Below are 18,333 nucleotides of genomic sequence, written 5' to 3'. Positions count from 1 at the left end.
CTTGAGAGGTGTCGTGTCGCAATGGCTTTAGACTGTCTACACTGGACGCGTAGAAACAAACGTTCTAAACCAATTATTTGTCTAGTTGGCAGGAGTAGCACCAGTGCTTGCAGTGCAAAATGGACATTTGCTATTGGCGTGGCCACTACACGTTAGTGTAGTGTAGACAGCATCACTGATTATAATGGGAGCAATTTTCTTTTGCCGTGTCACGCCGCTCGCGTCTAGTGTGGACAGGGTGTCATTGCGACATGTTCACCAATGGCTGATAAATTGCCTTCAACAAAGTTCTGGCAGTGTCAGAAATTGAGTCACAGTCAAGCAATGTGACTGCTGCTACAATGGCAATATGAGATAAACCACCCAGTCGGCACTGTCAATCGGGACCAAATTCTTGGCTATAATGTTTATCGTACAGTCTGACGTAATGTGCCATGGCTTTTACCAAAGATCATGCTGGCATCATATAGTACAGTCTAAAAAGCAACAATTGTAAAGGAACTTAAAAATTGTTTCAGAAACAGTTTGCACACAGCAAAAAACAAAACAATATTAAATGGCTGGTGTAAACAATCACATGTTAAAAAGTGATAACTGATTCTTGACACAAAATAAGATGTTCACTGATCATCTTTACAACAGCAAAATTGATGGGGTCTTTCAAGCGTATAGAGCAGATTTCATGCAAAAAATATATGTAGTTTTACATCCAGATCAGTCAAAATAATTCAGACATTCCAGAACCATAATGTAACCAAACATCAAGAAAATCATCCTTTTTTCTTATTCCCAAGCAAACAAATGAGCACCATGTGTCTAATGCATGTGTGATATCCGCTAGGCCACAGTCCTGACTGTCATTGCATTTCTATCTCTCATTTTACTCCTTTTACTCTTTCAGCCAGAGCTTATTTCTAGGGGGTAAAAAAACATTCATTTAAACGTTATCTTCAAAAACTAGTTTAAACGTTTTTCACTCTGCCTTCCTATTACCGCCCAGTTGACCACTTTGCTTTAGTGGAAGCCGCAGCCACGTAAAGTAATTGCTGTGAGGCTATTAAAAACAGTGACCTCAAGGCACCTCGTTTAGCTGAAGATACCACTGGAGAGAGAAAATTTTAACGAGGAGGACATGAATAAACAAAAAGACAATCGCACATATTCCGAATGGCAAGTAAACAAAAGTGCAACACATCTGAAAGAGGTTATTGTTTCTGCGCTATTGTGGGGATTCTCTTTAAAAAGTGTACAAGGTCTTAAATGGAAATGGTTTGTCTTCGTCAGCATTGTTTGGCACTTGGTGTTTACCAGCCAAATGTTTAATGGCAGCTGGTCTAATTTCCAACCTCACTGCTCTTTGTGACTTTTGCAAAGGATTTTAGAATAACATGGTTTGTTTGTTTTTCCCAACTAGGGGACAATGCGAACACTCAACAGAAGATCTCCACCTTTACTCTGACCTGCCTCTTCTCTGGAAAAGAGTTTTGACTCTCTAGAGAGCCCTGGCTCACAACACCCCTGTCCTCTGTTCCCATAGATACAGAGTGTATGCCCTATGGGAGTATTTACAAGAGTACGAGTGCCCATGCAGGGGCACCAGGGACATGTGAAACAAAGAACAGAAGACAGAGTGGATCAAAGTTCAGCGAGTGTATTTGTACGATGCTCTGATCTCCATTTACAAACAAAAACGCTGTTAAGAAAAAAAGTATTCTCTTTGGCCAACTTGACATTTAGAAATGATCAACTTGCTTTGAATTAAAAAGACAGATCATCAACAAATTTCAATTCTGTTGAAATTCACTTACCCTCATGTTGTTCCAAACCCATATGGGGCTGTTCACACCGAATGCATTTGCTAAAAAGACGCAGTACATCAAATAGAAGCAACACAGCCTTCGAGATTACGAAATCCTAAAATATCGTGCGACATGCTAGTACGAAAAGGTATGCTTTTACTCCCATTATGAACAACAAATCAACAAAAATAATTGAAGATCAATACAGACATGATCTGTTACAACACACAAATGTTATTACTCGTTCCATATATATTTATGCAATACAAATGTCTGATGTACTGTATGTCAATTACCTGTAATACACTTCCCTCATTTCATTCCAAATCTCAATGTTTTATTTTTTCTGTGATACACAAAAGTAATTTTTCATATTAAAATCACAGTTTAGGTTTAGGGTTTGGTAAGGAGTTAAAATTTTTGTTGATTCGTTTATCAGCAGAAAATGTTTGATTTCGCCAACTCGTACTATTATTCGTCACGAGAATGCAGGTGTCTCGAGAAGCACTTTTAAACAGTGCTGTTCTTTTTAACTTGGCAAAGCATCTAAAAAAGTCTGCGCGAGATGCTTAAAATACAGTGAGGTGCGGCAAAACGGACAAAGACATCCGTCTAGTGGTTTAAATAGAAAAACAACTGAAAAAAAGCGCAGATTCGAAAACGCATTCTTTGTGAATATCCTCTTAGACTGTCTTCATTAGTAAATAAAAAGGAGATGCTAAAGTGTTAGTTTGCCCAAAAATTCATTTAAATTGTAAATAATTTACTGTAGATTGTGTAAGACTTTCTTTCTTCATCAGAACACATTTGAAATATCTTGGCTCAGTAGGTCCTTAAACTGCAAGTGGATAGTGATTAGACCATTAAATCTCCAAAAATTACAGACAGTTATAGCATAAACGTCATCATACGACTAAATGGATTAATTTAAATGAATGTCTTCTAAAGCGAAAAGATCGCTTTGTTGCGAAAAAGGTCAATATTTAAGTAGTTTTTAATTATAAATCATCTCCGGTCAGCAGCAGTATGCAAGTGACGTAATCGCTTTGGCATGTCCATGTGAGAACAGATGCATGTGCGACAAACCCGGATGAGCATCGCTGTTTACAACAGTAGGAGGAACGCTGTACAGAAGCTTCGGTGGTTTTATCTGTTTACTCACAATGGGTCGTTTGTGTGCTCCTCCAGGATGTCTCAACTGATACTCAATCCATAACATGCCAACTCGAATTAGTCACATGAGACAGCGTGAATGCACATATTTAAATATTGATATTTTTCACAGCAAAAGTGATAGTTTAGCTTTAGCGGATCGTTTAACCAGTGAATTTGTATGGATGACTTTCGACTGACTGTTCATTTTGGAGATTGAAATGTCTAATCAGCATCCACTTTTTAAGGACCTATTAAGTTGAGATATTCTTCTATTTTTCTTCAGATGTGTTCTGCAGAAGAACAAAAGTCATACACATCTGGGATGAGGGTGAGTCAATTATGAGAATTTAAATTTTTGGGTGAACTATCCCTTTAAGCAAAACGCTAGCCTCAGTCACTATTCACTTTCATTGCATCTTGTGAATGGTGTCTGAGGATGTTGGAACAACGTAAGGGTGAGTAAACAATGATATAATTTTCATTTTTGAGTGAACAAGCTAGTAGATTAAGAAGCTTAACCACTAATCGTAAAGAAGGTAAAAGATCGCTATGACTTATTAGGCTGTTCCGAGAATGTCACAGACAGCTGAGAGCTTCGCAATGCCAAGGAGGACAAGAAGTCCTTTGGGGGGTTGGGTCTATTTGAGCGAGAAACAGAAAGAGAGAGAGAACAAGAAAAGGCAACACACATCCGCACACCTTCAAACACAAACGCACACACTCACCTTTACAATATGACCGATATGGATTAAAAGGCAAATCTCAGGTTGAAAGATTAATACCATCCACTTCATTTCCACAACCTGCCCATCTCTGAGCACTGAAAGCCACTTATGCAGCATAAAAGACACACTACTGCTCCTCGTCCTCTTCATTCAGCCCACACAAAGGCCACTCAAGGCTAAGAATCTCTCTCATGGCTTTCAGGCCGCTACAGGGGAGGATGCTATACCGGTGAACACTTTTGCATAAAGCTGCTTGCTATTTCTCTTCATGTCTCCCCTCTCATTTTCTGTCTGTCTGTGTCCTCTTCAACTTTATGTCTGGCCTACTCTTTCTCTGGCTCAGTGCTCGCCTTTAGAATGTCCTCGGCCCTCACGAGAGGCCACGCTGGTAAAGCTAAATAGAGAGATGAGGATCAGAGCTGGATAAAGCCAAAGGCCCACTCTCCTCTCCTTCCTTGTTTCCTAATTTCTCTTATTTCTCCTTATCTGTTGTCATCATGTCTCCTATTTTTTCTCATTTTGTCATTTCTCCCCTCCTCTCCTCATTTCTCCATTCCTCTCCTCATTTGTCCTCATTTCTTGTCTCATTCCTAATTTCTCCTTTCATTTCTTCATTTCATTTTTCCAGCTTACTACTTCTTTCTTTTCCTCTTTTGACTTATTTCTCCCCTTTTATCTCAATATATCTTCTCCTCATTTCTTCTTGCATCTTCTCTTTTATCTTAATTTCTCATCTCTTCATTTCTGCCATGATTTCCCCTCATTATTTCTCCCTTCTGCTATCTCCTCTCCACATTCAGCTTCTCGTCCCATCTTCATTTCTCCTTCTCTCTCCTTTTCTTTCCTTCATTTCTCTTAAGTTTATAGCTTCTTTTGCCTTCTTTTCTCCTCTCCTCATTTCTGTCATCTCCTTTCATCATTTGTCTTTCCTTCTCCTCATTTCTCCTCTCTGTGCCTCTTCTTTCCTTACATGTTCCCTCCTCATTTCTCCTTTCTTCTCTCCTTATTTATCCACTACTATCCTTTTTCTACCCTTCTTTTGTCTTCAATTATCTTCTCCTTTCCATATTTCTCCTCTCCTGTCATCAACAAACCTATTATTAAAATCCTATCACACCTGTAGGTAAAAATACAAACAAAACATACACCCAAAAAACCCTATAACATTCCACTAAGCCCATACTTTTCAGAGAAAAATGACCACAAATAGAGTCACAGAAACATCACTCAGTTGAGCAATAACCTAAAGTCCAGTATATCATGAGTCTGAAGGTATCGTCCATTTTTACAGGCCTGCAGGCGTGAGCGTACATGACCGAGAAACATTCCATCCTGTATATCCAATGGTAGATGTCGGACTAATCAAATAGAGTCGATGGATTGGCTACAGTGGAAATCGCTGCTCTTTTATTGGACCACATTAGCCCTGACCTTCAGGGCTCAAATGAAACGTCCTTGAAGATATAATGCTATAATGTAACACAGCATACACTGGGGCTTCCTGTACCTGCACAGAAAACCCACGCATCAATTTCTTCAGAGTGCTACAACTGTGAACTGCATGGCTAACGGCACATTACAATCTGCTTTAAGAATACCTGAAGGACATTCATAATAACAACACACACACCAACAAAAGGTAGTGCGCAAAAACACCCACAGATACACAGGACTGCATACAGACACAAAAACCACATACAAATAACAAATGGGTTCTTACCTCTATGTCTGTTTGTAGTTTTATCAAACATAAGCATGGCATCTTCTACCTGTAAGAGAACAGAGAGGAAAATTAATATAACACTAGTTTAATGAACAATATATAAAGTTAAGTTAAAAAGTAGAAATGATCCGATACATGCTGTATTGACAGCATTTGGGGCAAGATGACTACCACAGAAAATTATTTTGAATTGTCCCTCATTTTTTTGAGAAAAGAAGCACTCACAGTGACAATATGGCAATAAAAGTAAACAAGGCAATGCAATAGATGATTAAATTGATAGATAGATGTTTTGAAGGTGTATCTAAAATTAAGTTGTATTATATTCAATATAGGTTATTATACAGGTGAAAAAACAGATCAATATTTAAGTTCTTTTTACTATAAATTCTCCTCCCTGCCAGTAGATGGCGATATGCACAAAGAATGTAAATCACAAAAAGGCAAGAAGAAGAATGTGAAAGTGGAGATTACTAGTAAAAAAAGGAATATTAATAGATATGTATCTGTTTCTCATACACCTATAATATTGCTTTTGAAGATTTTGATTTATCCACTGGACTCTATGAGCATAAAAGTATGGATTACTTTTATGCTGCATTTATATGCTTTTTGGACCTTCAAAGTTTTGTCCACCATTCACTTGCATTGAATTGAACTACAGAGCAGATATTTTTCTAAAAATCTTTGTTTGTGTTCTGCAGGAGAAAGAAAGTCATACTCATCTGGGATGGCATGAAGGCTAGTAAATGAGAGAATATTCTTTTTTGGCAGACGGTTTTATCCAAAGTGACTTACAGAGCCCTTATTATAGGGACAATTCCCCTGGAGCAACCTGGAGTTAAGTGCCTTGCTCAAGGACACAATGGTGGGTGGCTGTGGGGTTTGAACCAGTGTCCTTCTGATTACCAGATTACCAATTATGTGCTTAGACCACTACACCACCACCACACCATTTTGTTTGTAGTCACAGTAATAAGGGGAGTCAAAATTAATTTCTGTGGTTATCGACAATATGCCAAAAATATTGTAAATGGAGCTGAACTTGTGTTAAATGCGGAACATTCCTTGAACACACACACACAGATGTGAAAGCTGCTCATAATTGTGTTCTGTGAGGAATGATATTTCCCCACCGGCCCAAGGGTACCATCCTGTCTGACCCTGACAAAGGTCTGTGCATCCTCAAGGAAAACCCTGTCTGCAAAGACACTCAAGAGTGCACCCAGCCATAGCCATTTCACCCACTGACACGCATATGCTTTATACATCCCACTGTATGTTTGAACCTGCCTGTTTCTTCTCCTTTCATGTTACAGACTTGAACACATACAGAATTAATAAACTTACGAGAAATGCATGCCACGGCTCAAACACACAAACAAATAGGGCTGCACAATACTATACCTTTGATGATATTCAATATATATCACACTATTTATGATACATCATCAACTAAAACATTTTAATATGAAAAAATTCCACACAGAGACATCTGTGAGCATTTTTGATGTTGCCACAAACAAAAAAACGTTTTAATCAATTTATTGTAATAGAGATTTGGAACCGAATAACAAAAATCCATCAACTTTTATCAACAATTCTTTACTACTGATGTTTATATCACCCATCCCTACCCAAAAGCACATACACAAACACTCCTTGCAGAGGTCCCTGAGATCAGCCCTGAGGCAGGGAAGGTTGGAAAAACACCTTCCCCACACAAAAGCAGCCATCAGTCACTCAGTCCCATAGCGAACAATAGAGCAGCAAGTATTAGAGTTCCTCATCACCCTCAATCACTTCCAATAAACATCACACTGACGGCCTCTCACGCAGGCTGAGGAAATCTGTTATCCTCCACTATCACTCAATGCATACTGTATTTTTGCTCCTTGAAAAGAAACATTTTCATACTGCATGTTTCATTAATGAGCAACAGGTGCATGAGGTTATTTGAAAGTAGATTTGGTTTGTACAAATAGGCCTCCATTAAAAAAGCATAGCTAGCAATGGGTGATATAAAAAAGTATCCCTTGAGATTATTCAGCCAATTCAATATATAACATTATATTTATACATTTGTTTTAAATTGGCTTAAATTCTTTTTTACATTAAATTTACAGTAGACAGCCATTGTTACATAATAGATTCATAACAGGAGTTTAACACTCCTTTACACCAATTTTTATTGGAGTAAAAATGTACTTTTTTTTTTTTTTTACATAATACATTTTTATCACCAGACAAAAAAACAATAATAATAAATAAATATTTATATATATATATATATTTATATACAGTGAGGAAAATAAGTATTTGAACACCCTGCTATTTTGCAAGTTCTCCCACTTAGAAATCATGGAGGGGTCTGAAATTGTCATCGTGAGGTGCATGTCCACTGTGAGAGACAAAATCTAAAAAAAAATCCAGAAATCACAATGTATGATTTTTTAACTATTTATTTGTATGATACAGCTGCAAATAAGTATTTGAACACCTGAGAAAATCAATGTTAATATTTGGTACAGTAGCCTTTGTTTGCAATTAAACGTTTCCTTTAGATTTTCAACAGGTTTGCACACACTGCAGGAGGGATTTTGGCCCACTCCTCCACACAGATCTTCTCTAGATCAGTCAGGTTTCTGGGCTGTCGCTGAGAAACACGGAGTTTGAGCTCCCTCCAAAGATTCTCTATTGGGTTTAGGTCTAGAGACTGGCTAGGCCACGCCAGAACCTTGATATGCTTCTTACAGAGCCACTCCTTGGTTATCCTGGCTGTGTGCTTCGGGTCATTGTCATGTTGGAAGACCCAGCCTCGACCCATCTTCAATGCTCTAACTGAGGGAAGGAGGTTGTTCCCCAAAATCTCGCAATACATGGCCCCGGTCATCCTCTCCTTAATACAGTGCAGTCAGCCCTGTCCCATGTGCAGAAAAACACCCCCAAAGCATGATGTTACCACCCCCATGCTTCACAGTAGGGATGGTGTTCTTGGGATGGTACTCATCATTCTTCTTCCTCCAAACACGGTTAGTGGAATTATGACCAAAAAGTTCTATTTTGGTCTCATCTGACCACATGACTTTCTCCCATGACTCCTCTGGATCATCCAAATAGTCATTGGCAAACTTAAGACGGGCCTTGACATGTGCTGGTTTAAGCAGGGGAACCTTCCGTGCCATGCATGATTTCAAACCATGACGTCTTCGTGTATTACCAACAGTAACCTTGGAAACGGTGGTCCCAGCTCTTTTCAGGTCATTGACCAGCTCCTCCCGTGTAGTTCTGGGCTGATTTCTCACCTTTCTTAGGATCATTGAGACCCCACGAGGTGAGATCTTGCATGGAGCCCCAGTCCGAGGGAGATTGACAGTCATGTTTAGCTTCTTCCATATTCTAATGATTGCTCCAACAGTGGACCTTTTTTCACCAAGCTGCTTGGCAATTTCCCGTAGCCCTTTCCAGCGTTGTGGAGGTGTACAATTTTGTCTCTAGTGTCTTTGGACAGCTCTTTGGTCTTGGCCATGTTAGTAGTTGGATTCTTACTGATTGTATGGGGTGGACAGGTGTCTTTATGCAGCTAACGACCTCAAACAGGTGCATCTAATTTAGGATAATAAATGGAGTGGAGGTGGACATTTTAAAGGCAGACTAACAGGTCTTTGAGGGTCAGAATTCTAGCTGATAGACAGGTGTTCAAATACTTATTTGCAGCTGTATCATACAAATAAATAGTTAAAGAATCATACATTGTGATTTCTGGATTTTTTTTTTTTAGATTATGTCTCTTCACAGTGGACATGCACCTACGATGACAATTTCAGACCCCTCCATGATTTCCAAGTGGGAGAACTTGCAAAATAGCAGGGTGTTCAAATACTTATTTTCCTCACTGTATATATATATATATATATATATATATATATATATATATATATATAAATAATGCCACTTTGGTGAATAAAAGAACACATTTTTTTCCATGAGAGCAAAATCTGTACATATAATTGGACTCTCGATGGATGTCTTCAACAGTGAAGAACTTAGGTTTTATATTTGATTCAATCTGTCCTTTGAATATAACATTTCCAATGTTTGTAGAACAGCATTCATCACCTCAGAAATATTGCTAAGTATCTCTGCTGTTGATGCCAAAAAATTAATTCATGCATTCATGGCCTCAAGACTAGATCATTGTAATGCATTACTGGAAGGATGTGCTGCAAGTTCAATAAATAAACTTCAATTGGTTCAAAATGCAGCACACAGAGTGCTGACTGGAACCAATATGATCATATTAGCCGATTTTATTGTTGTTACATTGGCTACCTCTTAAATTTCAGATTAATTTAAAAGTTTTGTTAACTACATAAAAAACTTTGAATAGTCTAGCTCTGCAGTACGCAAGTGACCTTCTACCACGCTATGCTCCATCACGTTCATAACGATCGCAAAATTCTGACCTGTTAATTGTTCCTACAATATCAAAATCCACAAAAAGTGGTAGATCCTTTTCCTATTTGGCTTCTAAACAAAGCAATGTTTGAGATGCAGACCACTCAATTTAAGTCTAGACTAAAGACTCATCTATTTAGCCAGGCATACATTTAATTTATCCATCAACTCACAATTAGGCTGCTTTAGTTAGATCTGCTGAAACCAGAAACATCTATCATGATCTATAACTCTGCATAGCTCTGGATTCATATCCCGAGTTTACCACAGCCAACCAGATCCAGCTCTGTTCCTGCTTGGTGTCAGTCTCCACTGCTAAGTGATGACGACTAAATGCAGCCAGAGCCAGCCAGACATCCCTTCAGTCTATTACAATGAACTTCAGAGGATGAACTGATGCCAACTCAAACTATAATACATGGGATACTTCATATGCCACTGCCTGAACCTTGGACTTAGGATAGACCTCACCAAAATGACCTACCGGTTGATCTGTGATGCACCTCACTGATCTCTGCCTGAATCACCTTGGTCTAATGATGGACTACACTATTAAAATGGAATACATAGACTATCAATTAATTGCCAACAAAAGCCTTCATTAACCAACTAACAAACGACAATGCATCTATGTGAACTTCTGCAGTTAATCCAGGATGAACTTCAAAGACATTAGTCATTAATCTTACAGTTCACACAACATCACTGTTTATACACTGTCCCTTAACACTTACTTAGTTTAATCATTTTAAACCATGACTTGCACTGCACATAAATAACTAATATTGCCATTATATTCATGCTGTTTAACCAGAGGGGGACTGTCCTCCACAGTGAGCCTGGTTTTACCCAAGGTTCTTTTTCGCCAATAACCAGCGTCTTATGGAGTTTTGTGTTCCTTGCCACAGTCGCCTTCGGCTTGCTCACTGGGTTCGAAATATAATTATTACTTAATTACTTATTTTTATACACAATTTACAATCATATTTAATCAATCTACACAATGATCACTCTAAGACTTTACAGATATTATAGTTTCAATTTTTGCTGTGCATGATTTTCTGTAAAGCTGCTTTGAAATGATGTGTGTTGTGAAAAGAGCTATACAAATAAAAATGACTTGACCAGTGAGGAGTCTGTTTCCCAAACTAGAGACTCTGATATACTTGTCCGTTTGTTGCTGTGCATCTGGTCCTTCCACTTTGATCCAGTTAAATTTCGTCTCTAAAAACAGTAGTGCATGAAAAGTTGAAACTCTCTAAAAACAGTAGAATGATGAATTTGGTTTCTTTTTGACCATTTTTAACACCAACATTTCACTTGCGAGTTTAAAGCGACTTGCAAGAAATGCAAATGTGCACAATACCTCACACTGTCAACTGTTCTAATAATAAGGAACAATACTAAGTACCAAATTAAATATTAGAATGATTTCATAAGGATTAGGTGACAAAGTACATTTTTAGTAGACTGGAGTGATAACTGAAAATTGGACATGGCCATCATGGGTTAAAAATAACTGAAAAACCTACTATAATATAACCCATATTATAATCTTTCAAACAGTACATTATACTATCATATTTCAAACAATAATAATAATAATTTGCAAAGTTAATAATATTTTTGGAAGTATTTTTGATCAATTTAAAGAAACCTTTGGTGAACAGAAGCATACATTTTTTTCAAAAACAAAAATGCCTTTGTGCTCTAAAATGTTGAATGGTTGTGTATATACTACATACAGCATTATATCATTTTGATCAAAGTAATTTGTAAAGTAACTACTTGAGTAGTTTGTCAGTAAACTACTTATTTAGTCTAACTTGAGTCATATTATTTCTCCATACTTGTAATCAAGTGAATTATTTCTTCAGTAGCAATTATTTGACTTCAGTATGTTCAGTACTCTTTCCACTACTGCACGTAATATAAATGTTCATGCAAGTGTACGTGGATTTTTCTGAGAAACTAGTATCATTAATTTAAGATTCAAACAACTGTGTACTATTGTAATGTGGGAATACAAATCATCACGAATGCCTTTCACAATTACTGTGATGTATGTCAGATCTGTAATTATGTTTTCCCTGCTGATCAATGCTATTTTATAGGCCTGTTATGGCTGCATCTAACTCTGTCCAGAAAGAGCGCAGACTCTTGACTGGAGCTGCTCTAAGGCATGATGGGAGGAGACAGTCCTGGAGTCTGGCTCATATGTAAATGTCTCTCCTCATAACCATTATGAGGTCTCTCTCTCTCTCACCCCCTCCATCTCTCTCTTTCTATCTCTCTCTTTCTTTCAGTGTGAACCTGTTTCACCTGTCTTTATGTCACAGTACAAATCTGAGACATATTGCTTCTATGCTGTGGCGAAAGACTGCATCTCTGCTCTGCATTTCTCTGACCTTCTGGTGTAAGGCTGGATGATATATTGAATATGAATTTACTATAACTTTCCTGGCAAAATAAAACGAAGCAGTACTGTAAGTACTGCAATGATTTTATCGCTTAATACACCATTAAGTGTCCTAAAGACTGTGTTATTTGACAAGATTTGCAACTTGAATGTATGAGAGCGTAAAGACAGATGTTTATATTATTGTGTCTCAGATTTTAAATTCAGTAGCAAAAATGCAGATAAAGTTGGTAAGTTTGATTCATTTCCAGTAATCTGCTCCTGTTTTAAATTAGTTCAAATGTTTTTCACAGCTCTTTGATATACTCGATTATGATTGGTCAATCGTGCCATCGAGCTGTCTGATATTTCTAAATAATGACCTCACATCCAGGTATTATGAGTAATCTTCCTATTTTTTGTATCACTCTGCAATCTCTACAAGTAGGCTTGTAAAATAATTTGAACTAAAACCAATATTTAATGCCCTTTTATTTATTCTTTTGCTAAGTAGTCGTATTATGTATGGGGCATTGTCCAGTCAGGCAGTACTCAGACAGAACCATGCAAACAGAAGTTAGAATTAAATTGTGGGACTATTTCTTCTCACAAAATAATTTTAATGCAATTTTAATTCTAAAATTTGTATTATTACAATTTTAAATTGTAATACATTTTAATGCAAATTAATATTTTGTATTTATTTATTTGATAGATAGCTGTGTAATAAGTAGTGGGATAAAGTTTATGATCACCCTGTCAGGGTTTATTTTGCGATAAAGACCAGCTAACTGTACATATCCCTAACTTAGTTATTTACTTACTTTTGTGTTGTTGTTGTTGCAGAAATTATGATTTTTTTTTGTTTGTTTTTATTTTATAAAATAATTTCAAAGCATAGATGACTCTTCAGTATATATATATATATATATATATATATATATATATATATATATATATATATATGGTCTCTCTGCTATCATGTAAGAACATGTCTAGGTCATATTTCACCCCAAAATCAAAATACATATTTTAAAATAAATACATTTATATTTTGCTTTAAGAAAATTAAGCCTCTTTTTAGAGATTTATTGTCATGAAAATAATATTACACTACAAAAAATCTTAAAAGTCCTAAAATATGCTTCATTTTCTATATGCAATTAAATATAATTTCATATTATTATTTTTCTATTTTATTTTGGGGTGAAATTTGACCTGTTGGACATGCTTTCATGAGATTTACCACACACTCCTCTTTCTTTATATAGGCAAAATAGCAAAGGTCACCAACGATATACACAAATTATTTACAACTTTTCCCAATATTGTTTCACATTTAAATAATTGATACCTCTTTAGATATATACTCGATGACCTAATGCACAAGTGTGTACGTCACACTGCCAGTCCTGCTTTGCTGCCTTTGAACCACCCTGACCCATTCAGGCCTTTCAATGGAGGCAATTCAAGGATAGATTCAGTCTTCCTGTGCCCATCAGATTGTGTGATAAGAAGCTCTCGAGGGCTCACACACATATAGATGCAACACAAAGGTGAGCGCGGTCCCACACCCGGTCTGTGCCTAATCTTAGTCTGCTCGCTCTCTCCTTCTTCTGTGAAAGAAAAGCCTGAGGGATAATAGCTGTCTCTTCAGTATGTAAGGGGGCCGGGCAGCCCCCACAGATAACAGGCCCGCTTTTATATCCAAGGTAAAAAGGGGCGACCGGATTCATGGAAAAGTACAGAAAGCTCTTCTTAGAGTTCTTGCTATCTAGTAACACAGCAGAAGAGTGGATGGGATGGGAGAGGGAAAAAATGGATTTACAGATACCTCACAATTCTTTCACAAATGATTCCAGATCAATCCTCAAAGTATCATAATCTGACTTTTAATTAATAATTCTGTTTATTGAGAAAATATATCCAGAACATTATTGCAGATACAGATAAGTGTGCAACACTGCAAAAAAGGCACAAAGTTTAAGGTCAGTTTGATACAACATTTGATTTAGACAGAATGAAAGGCTCTGATATTAGGTTATTATAGCCGCTTATTCTATTTACATTAGCGGGTCAGAGCAGGAATATTTCAGTATGACTTTTGGCAACGCACCACCTTAAAGGGATAGTTCACCCCAAAAAATTTAAACATTTGGTCATCATTTCAATCACTTCCTTTTTGGAAGAAACAAGGCAGAGTAAATGATGACAGATTTTCATTTTTGGGTGAAGTATCCCTTTAACTCACCAACAATTTGCACCCTTTTGCTGTTTCTACAAAAACTGTATGTATTGAGTACAATTATGGAATCAGATCATAACCCCCTGAATCGAAATAAAATCGCAAGGTACCTAAATATTCCCACCTCCAGAGGGGAAATTGCATTTTGTATCCGCTTACAGGCCGCCTGCATTTGCAAAGCTGCTACATTCAAAATGGCCATGACCGAACCCTGTTAACTTTTGCGACTATGCCCGGTTCTCTGAGGGGTGGTGAGACCCTGGGCTTGGTGCACACGGATCAATGCGAAACAAGCCGGAGCACTGAGTGGCCTTAAAGCGCTCTGATGTGGTTGGGAATTAATTAGCCTAACATACATGGCAGCTGACGGCGCAGGATGGCAAATTGTGCAAATTCTTCCTAAGCTCAGGGAACCAATGCCATTAAAAGCCTATGTGGCACACCCTAGGTGGTCGCGATACTTTGCCATTACACACCATTACTGTTAATTGACTGAACAAGTGGCCTTTTTACTGCCTTTCCTTAGCTTGGTCAGTGGCTACATGTTGTGCACATGGCACAATGAGTAAATGCCACAATAATGCCTGTTTTATGACAGGCACAGAAGGGGCAGGTACGGTCTGAGCACCGATAAAACTGCGTTTAAATGTAGTTTGCGAAAGCGAACTGTAGCTTGTCTTGAGATTTATGCGACTTATTAGCAGGGGCCGTATATTCGGCCCTCTGAGACACAGCCCTTTATGGGCTTTTATAGCATGACTGTTATGAGGAAAAGCACACAGGCGCTGTGATCTTGTATTACCAGAGAACACAACCATGGGCAAACCTATCAACAAACCTCAAACAAAAACACATTAAAGACCCCATGAAATCACCACACGAGCGCAGTTTTCTTTCCTGTGTTGACGTATTTCCTGTTGAAACAAGACATATCAAAGAAACCATCCTTTTTATTTTAAATAACCCAAAAAGATCCTCACTGCCACAAATCTTGATTTGCTATTTGCTAGTCAGTTGCAGGTGATACAAAGGAACATTCCGGGTTCAATTTGCCTTTGTGGCATAATGTTGATTACAACAAAATGTTATGCTTGTCTCTTCTTTTATCCAAAAAAGGCTACAGTGAGGCACTTACTTACAATGGAAGTGAATGGGGCCAATCCGTAAACATTAAAATATTCACGGTTTCAAAAGTATTGTCAAAAGACTTTTACAATATGTTTATATATATATATATATATAAACACACACATACAACAGTTAGTTCCGGTCCTTGAATCTGATTGGATGAGAGACGTTCCATGAGCAATGATGGTCTGACACATCAGCACTCCGACGCTTCACTGTGTGTATCACTCCACTTGTGTTCAGCATCCTAAACTAAAGTGTATGAGCAGTGTATGTGTTAAGAGCTTCTGTTTGTCATTTTTTTTTTTTACATTACATATGTTAGCCAGCAGGTGATTGCAAAAGATCATTTTTGTGTGTAATATGAGCCAGCTATAAAACAGCTCTTCGTGATTGCTTGTATTACTACTACTAAAGCTAGGAAATAGCTTTAAATGGCTTTAAATGAACAACTTAAGCATCATGGCTCATCACAGCTGAGAGACACAACAGACAGATTAATTACACAATGGGTGCTGTTTAAAATGCCGGAGGACATTGCAGTTTCTATAGTGATCGACTCTTGTGCACCGGCTACAGTAAAATAGGGAGAAATACCCCAGCTTGGACATAATTTTTCCACTGTGAAAGCTGACAGCATCTCTGCTTGGGAGTGGCAACAGGTGATCGTACACACTCAATGTGTGTGTGTGTGTGTGTGTGTGTGTGTGTGTGTGTGTGTGTGTGTGTGTGTGTGTGTATCTCACTCTGTCACTCACTGTTTTAAACCAGGAAAGGCAGATACTGATCCATTGTGTAAGAAAGTAGTTCCATGCACAAATGCGTTTCTATAACCGTACTCAGTTTTTCCTAATTATTTAAAATTTCCTTGTTCATTGAACTGTTGTATTTAAGAAATATCACAATATTGCCATGACAATGTCGCGGTGACAAATAACTTGAAGTTCATCCACCTAGAACAGTAGTCTGCAGCATAAATGACAATTAAAAAAAACTTTAGAGCTCAAATAAAAAAACACTTTTCACAGAATAATTTATGTAAGTGCTTTTATAAAATTATAAGATTTGCCTACGCACAAACAATATGGAAACTCCTGCTCAAGAACTGGCAATGTTTCTTCTGCATTAGACACTTACCTGAAAAAAGCTATTTCAAAAAATGGTAGGGGCATGTCCCACCCATAAATGATGGCTAAGAATTTGCGTTGCTTATAAACACCTTTACTAGCATTCTTAACGGCTTATTTAAAGCAACACTATGTAACTTTTCACCCTCTAGCGATTGAAACATAAAACTGCAGGTTACTTGCGGAGGAACATTGTTTTAGAAATTACGTGAGTTGGGCTTCGACTCTGCTCTCCTGTGTGGATGAATCTGATGCTTCGAGGAGTAACCATAGTTACAGGTGAACATTTTATCAGATCAAATGTCACTAATGACAACAAAATTCATCCCCTCCCCTCAAAAAATAAATAAATAACAAAAGGAAGAACAGACGGATATCCGAAAATGTCTTATGAACAGGTAACACATTTTATAATGTTGTTTTGAATTATTGAAATTCTTTTTTTTTAAATAAATAGCTTTACAAAAGTTAGGCAACGGTGACATTAGACATAACAATTGCTAGTCATATAAGATCAAATGAAACGGTGGAAACTACTATAACTTAGCTAGAAGGCAAATAGAGCAAGGTAGTAACTATTTAACTACTGTGCTAAGAGACCTACCTGGCCAACTATTGGTCCAGTAAAATATCAAGCAAGAAAAACAGGAGTTGTTGCCACCTCTGAAAAGCCAATCCGATGTTGTCTCTTGTTTTATTACAGGCTCTGTCGCTTTCCATTTTGACTTGTAGACTCTTCTTGGTTCAGTTTTTATTTGTTGTTGTTTTTTTTAAAAGGAGATTACCCATAGGGTTCCCTTTTTGAATGATCCATGGTCAGTGTCACTCATTTGTTGTGGCTACAAGCTTTCTGTTTCAAACTACTATCACACCTATCAGTGCGCATACACATAGAGTAGTATCTGTATCTTATTTGTCTTTTATTTACAGACATGATGTAAACACATGAACGAATAATGGAAGTGCGAAATTAGCTATAAAATATAAATCATTATTATTGGCTTAACATAGTTAATCGGGTTAAGGCAAAAACATGGTTTGGAAGACGGATTGTTGGGGTACTTGCTTATTTCTTGGATTGTCAGATCTGAATAAGCTGATTTTTGGTATTTACCAGAATATTGGTATGCATATAAACACTCAAAAATGTGGTTAATATTTTGGTCTCAGAAGAGAAAGACTAAATATTAAAAGTTTGTTTTGTCAACTTCTTAGGGGTACACTAATATGTAGACGGCTTCACAGCTAATAGACATGCACTAAAAGTCATAAAACACCAATTTTGATTTCATGGGCTTTTTAAAGGACTAAAAACAGCAATATAACCTTTTTAAACAGCAACCAGTTAAAACACCAGCCTACTCGGTTAAATATGGCTCATTGTAGATCATTGCAATCCTCACAACTGCTGTGCGAAGCTGCTTGAGAGCATGTTTTCATTTAAGTCTGAATTATAATTGGGACGTCTGTGGGGCCATTTTTTTATTAACTGTGGAAGGTATCAGCTGGAGGACAGGGGGGAATACAAGCCAGTGGATGCGCAGTCAGACAGGGGGAGATTGTGTTTACATGCAG

At 37.4% G+C, this 18,333-nt stretch overlaps 1 protein-coding gene across 7 annotated transcripts in view; it reads right to left on the bottom strand.

The window, feature by feature from the left end:
• LOC127629652 (RNA-binding protein Musashi homolog 2-like) overlaps positions 1-18,333 on the bottom strand; it is a 363,022-nt gene that overhangs the window by 159,941 nt on the left and 184,748 nt on the right. For all 7 annotated transcript variants that reach the window (XM_052106790.1, XM_052106789.1, XM_052106791.1 and 4 more), the window contains exon 7: positions 5,400-5,448. In XM_052106790.1, coding sequence (XP_051962750.1) covers positions 5,400-5,448 — 49 coding nt within the window. The remainder of the gene's footprint in view (positions 1-5,399; positions 5,449-18,333) is intronic.

Source organism: Xyrauchen texanus, chromosome 36 (assembly GCF_025860055.1).
Source record: "Xyrauchen texanus isolate HMW12.3.18 chromosome 36, RBS_HiC_50CHRs, whole genome shotgun sequence".
NCBI lineage: Eukaryota > Metazoa > Chordata > Actinopteri > Cypriniformes > Catostomidae > Xyrauchen > Xyrauchen texanus.
This window is presented reverse-complemented; position numbering and strand designations above follow the sequence as displayed.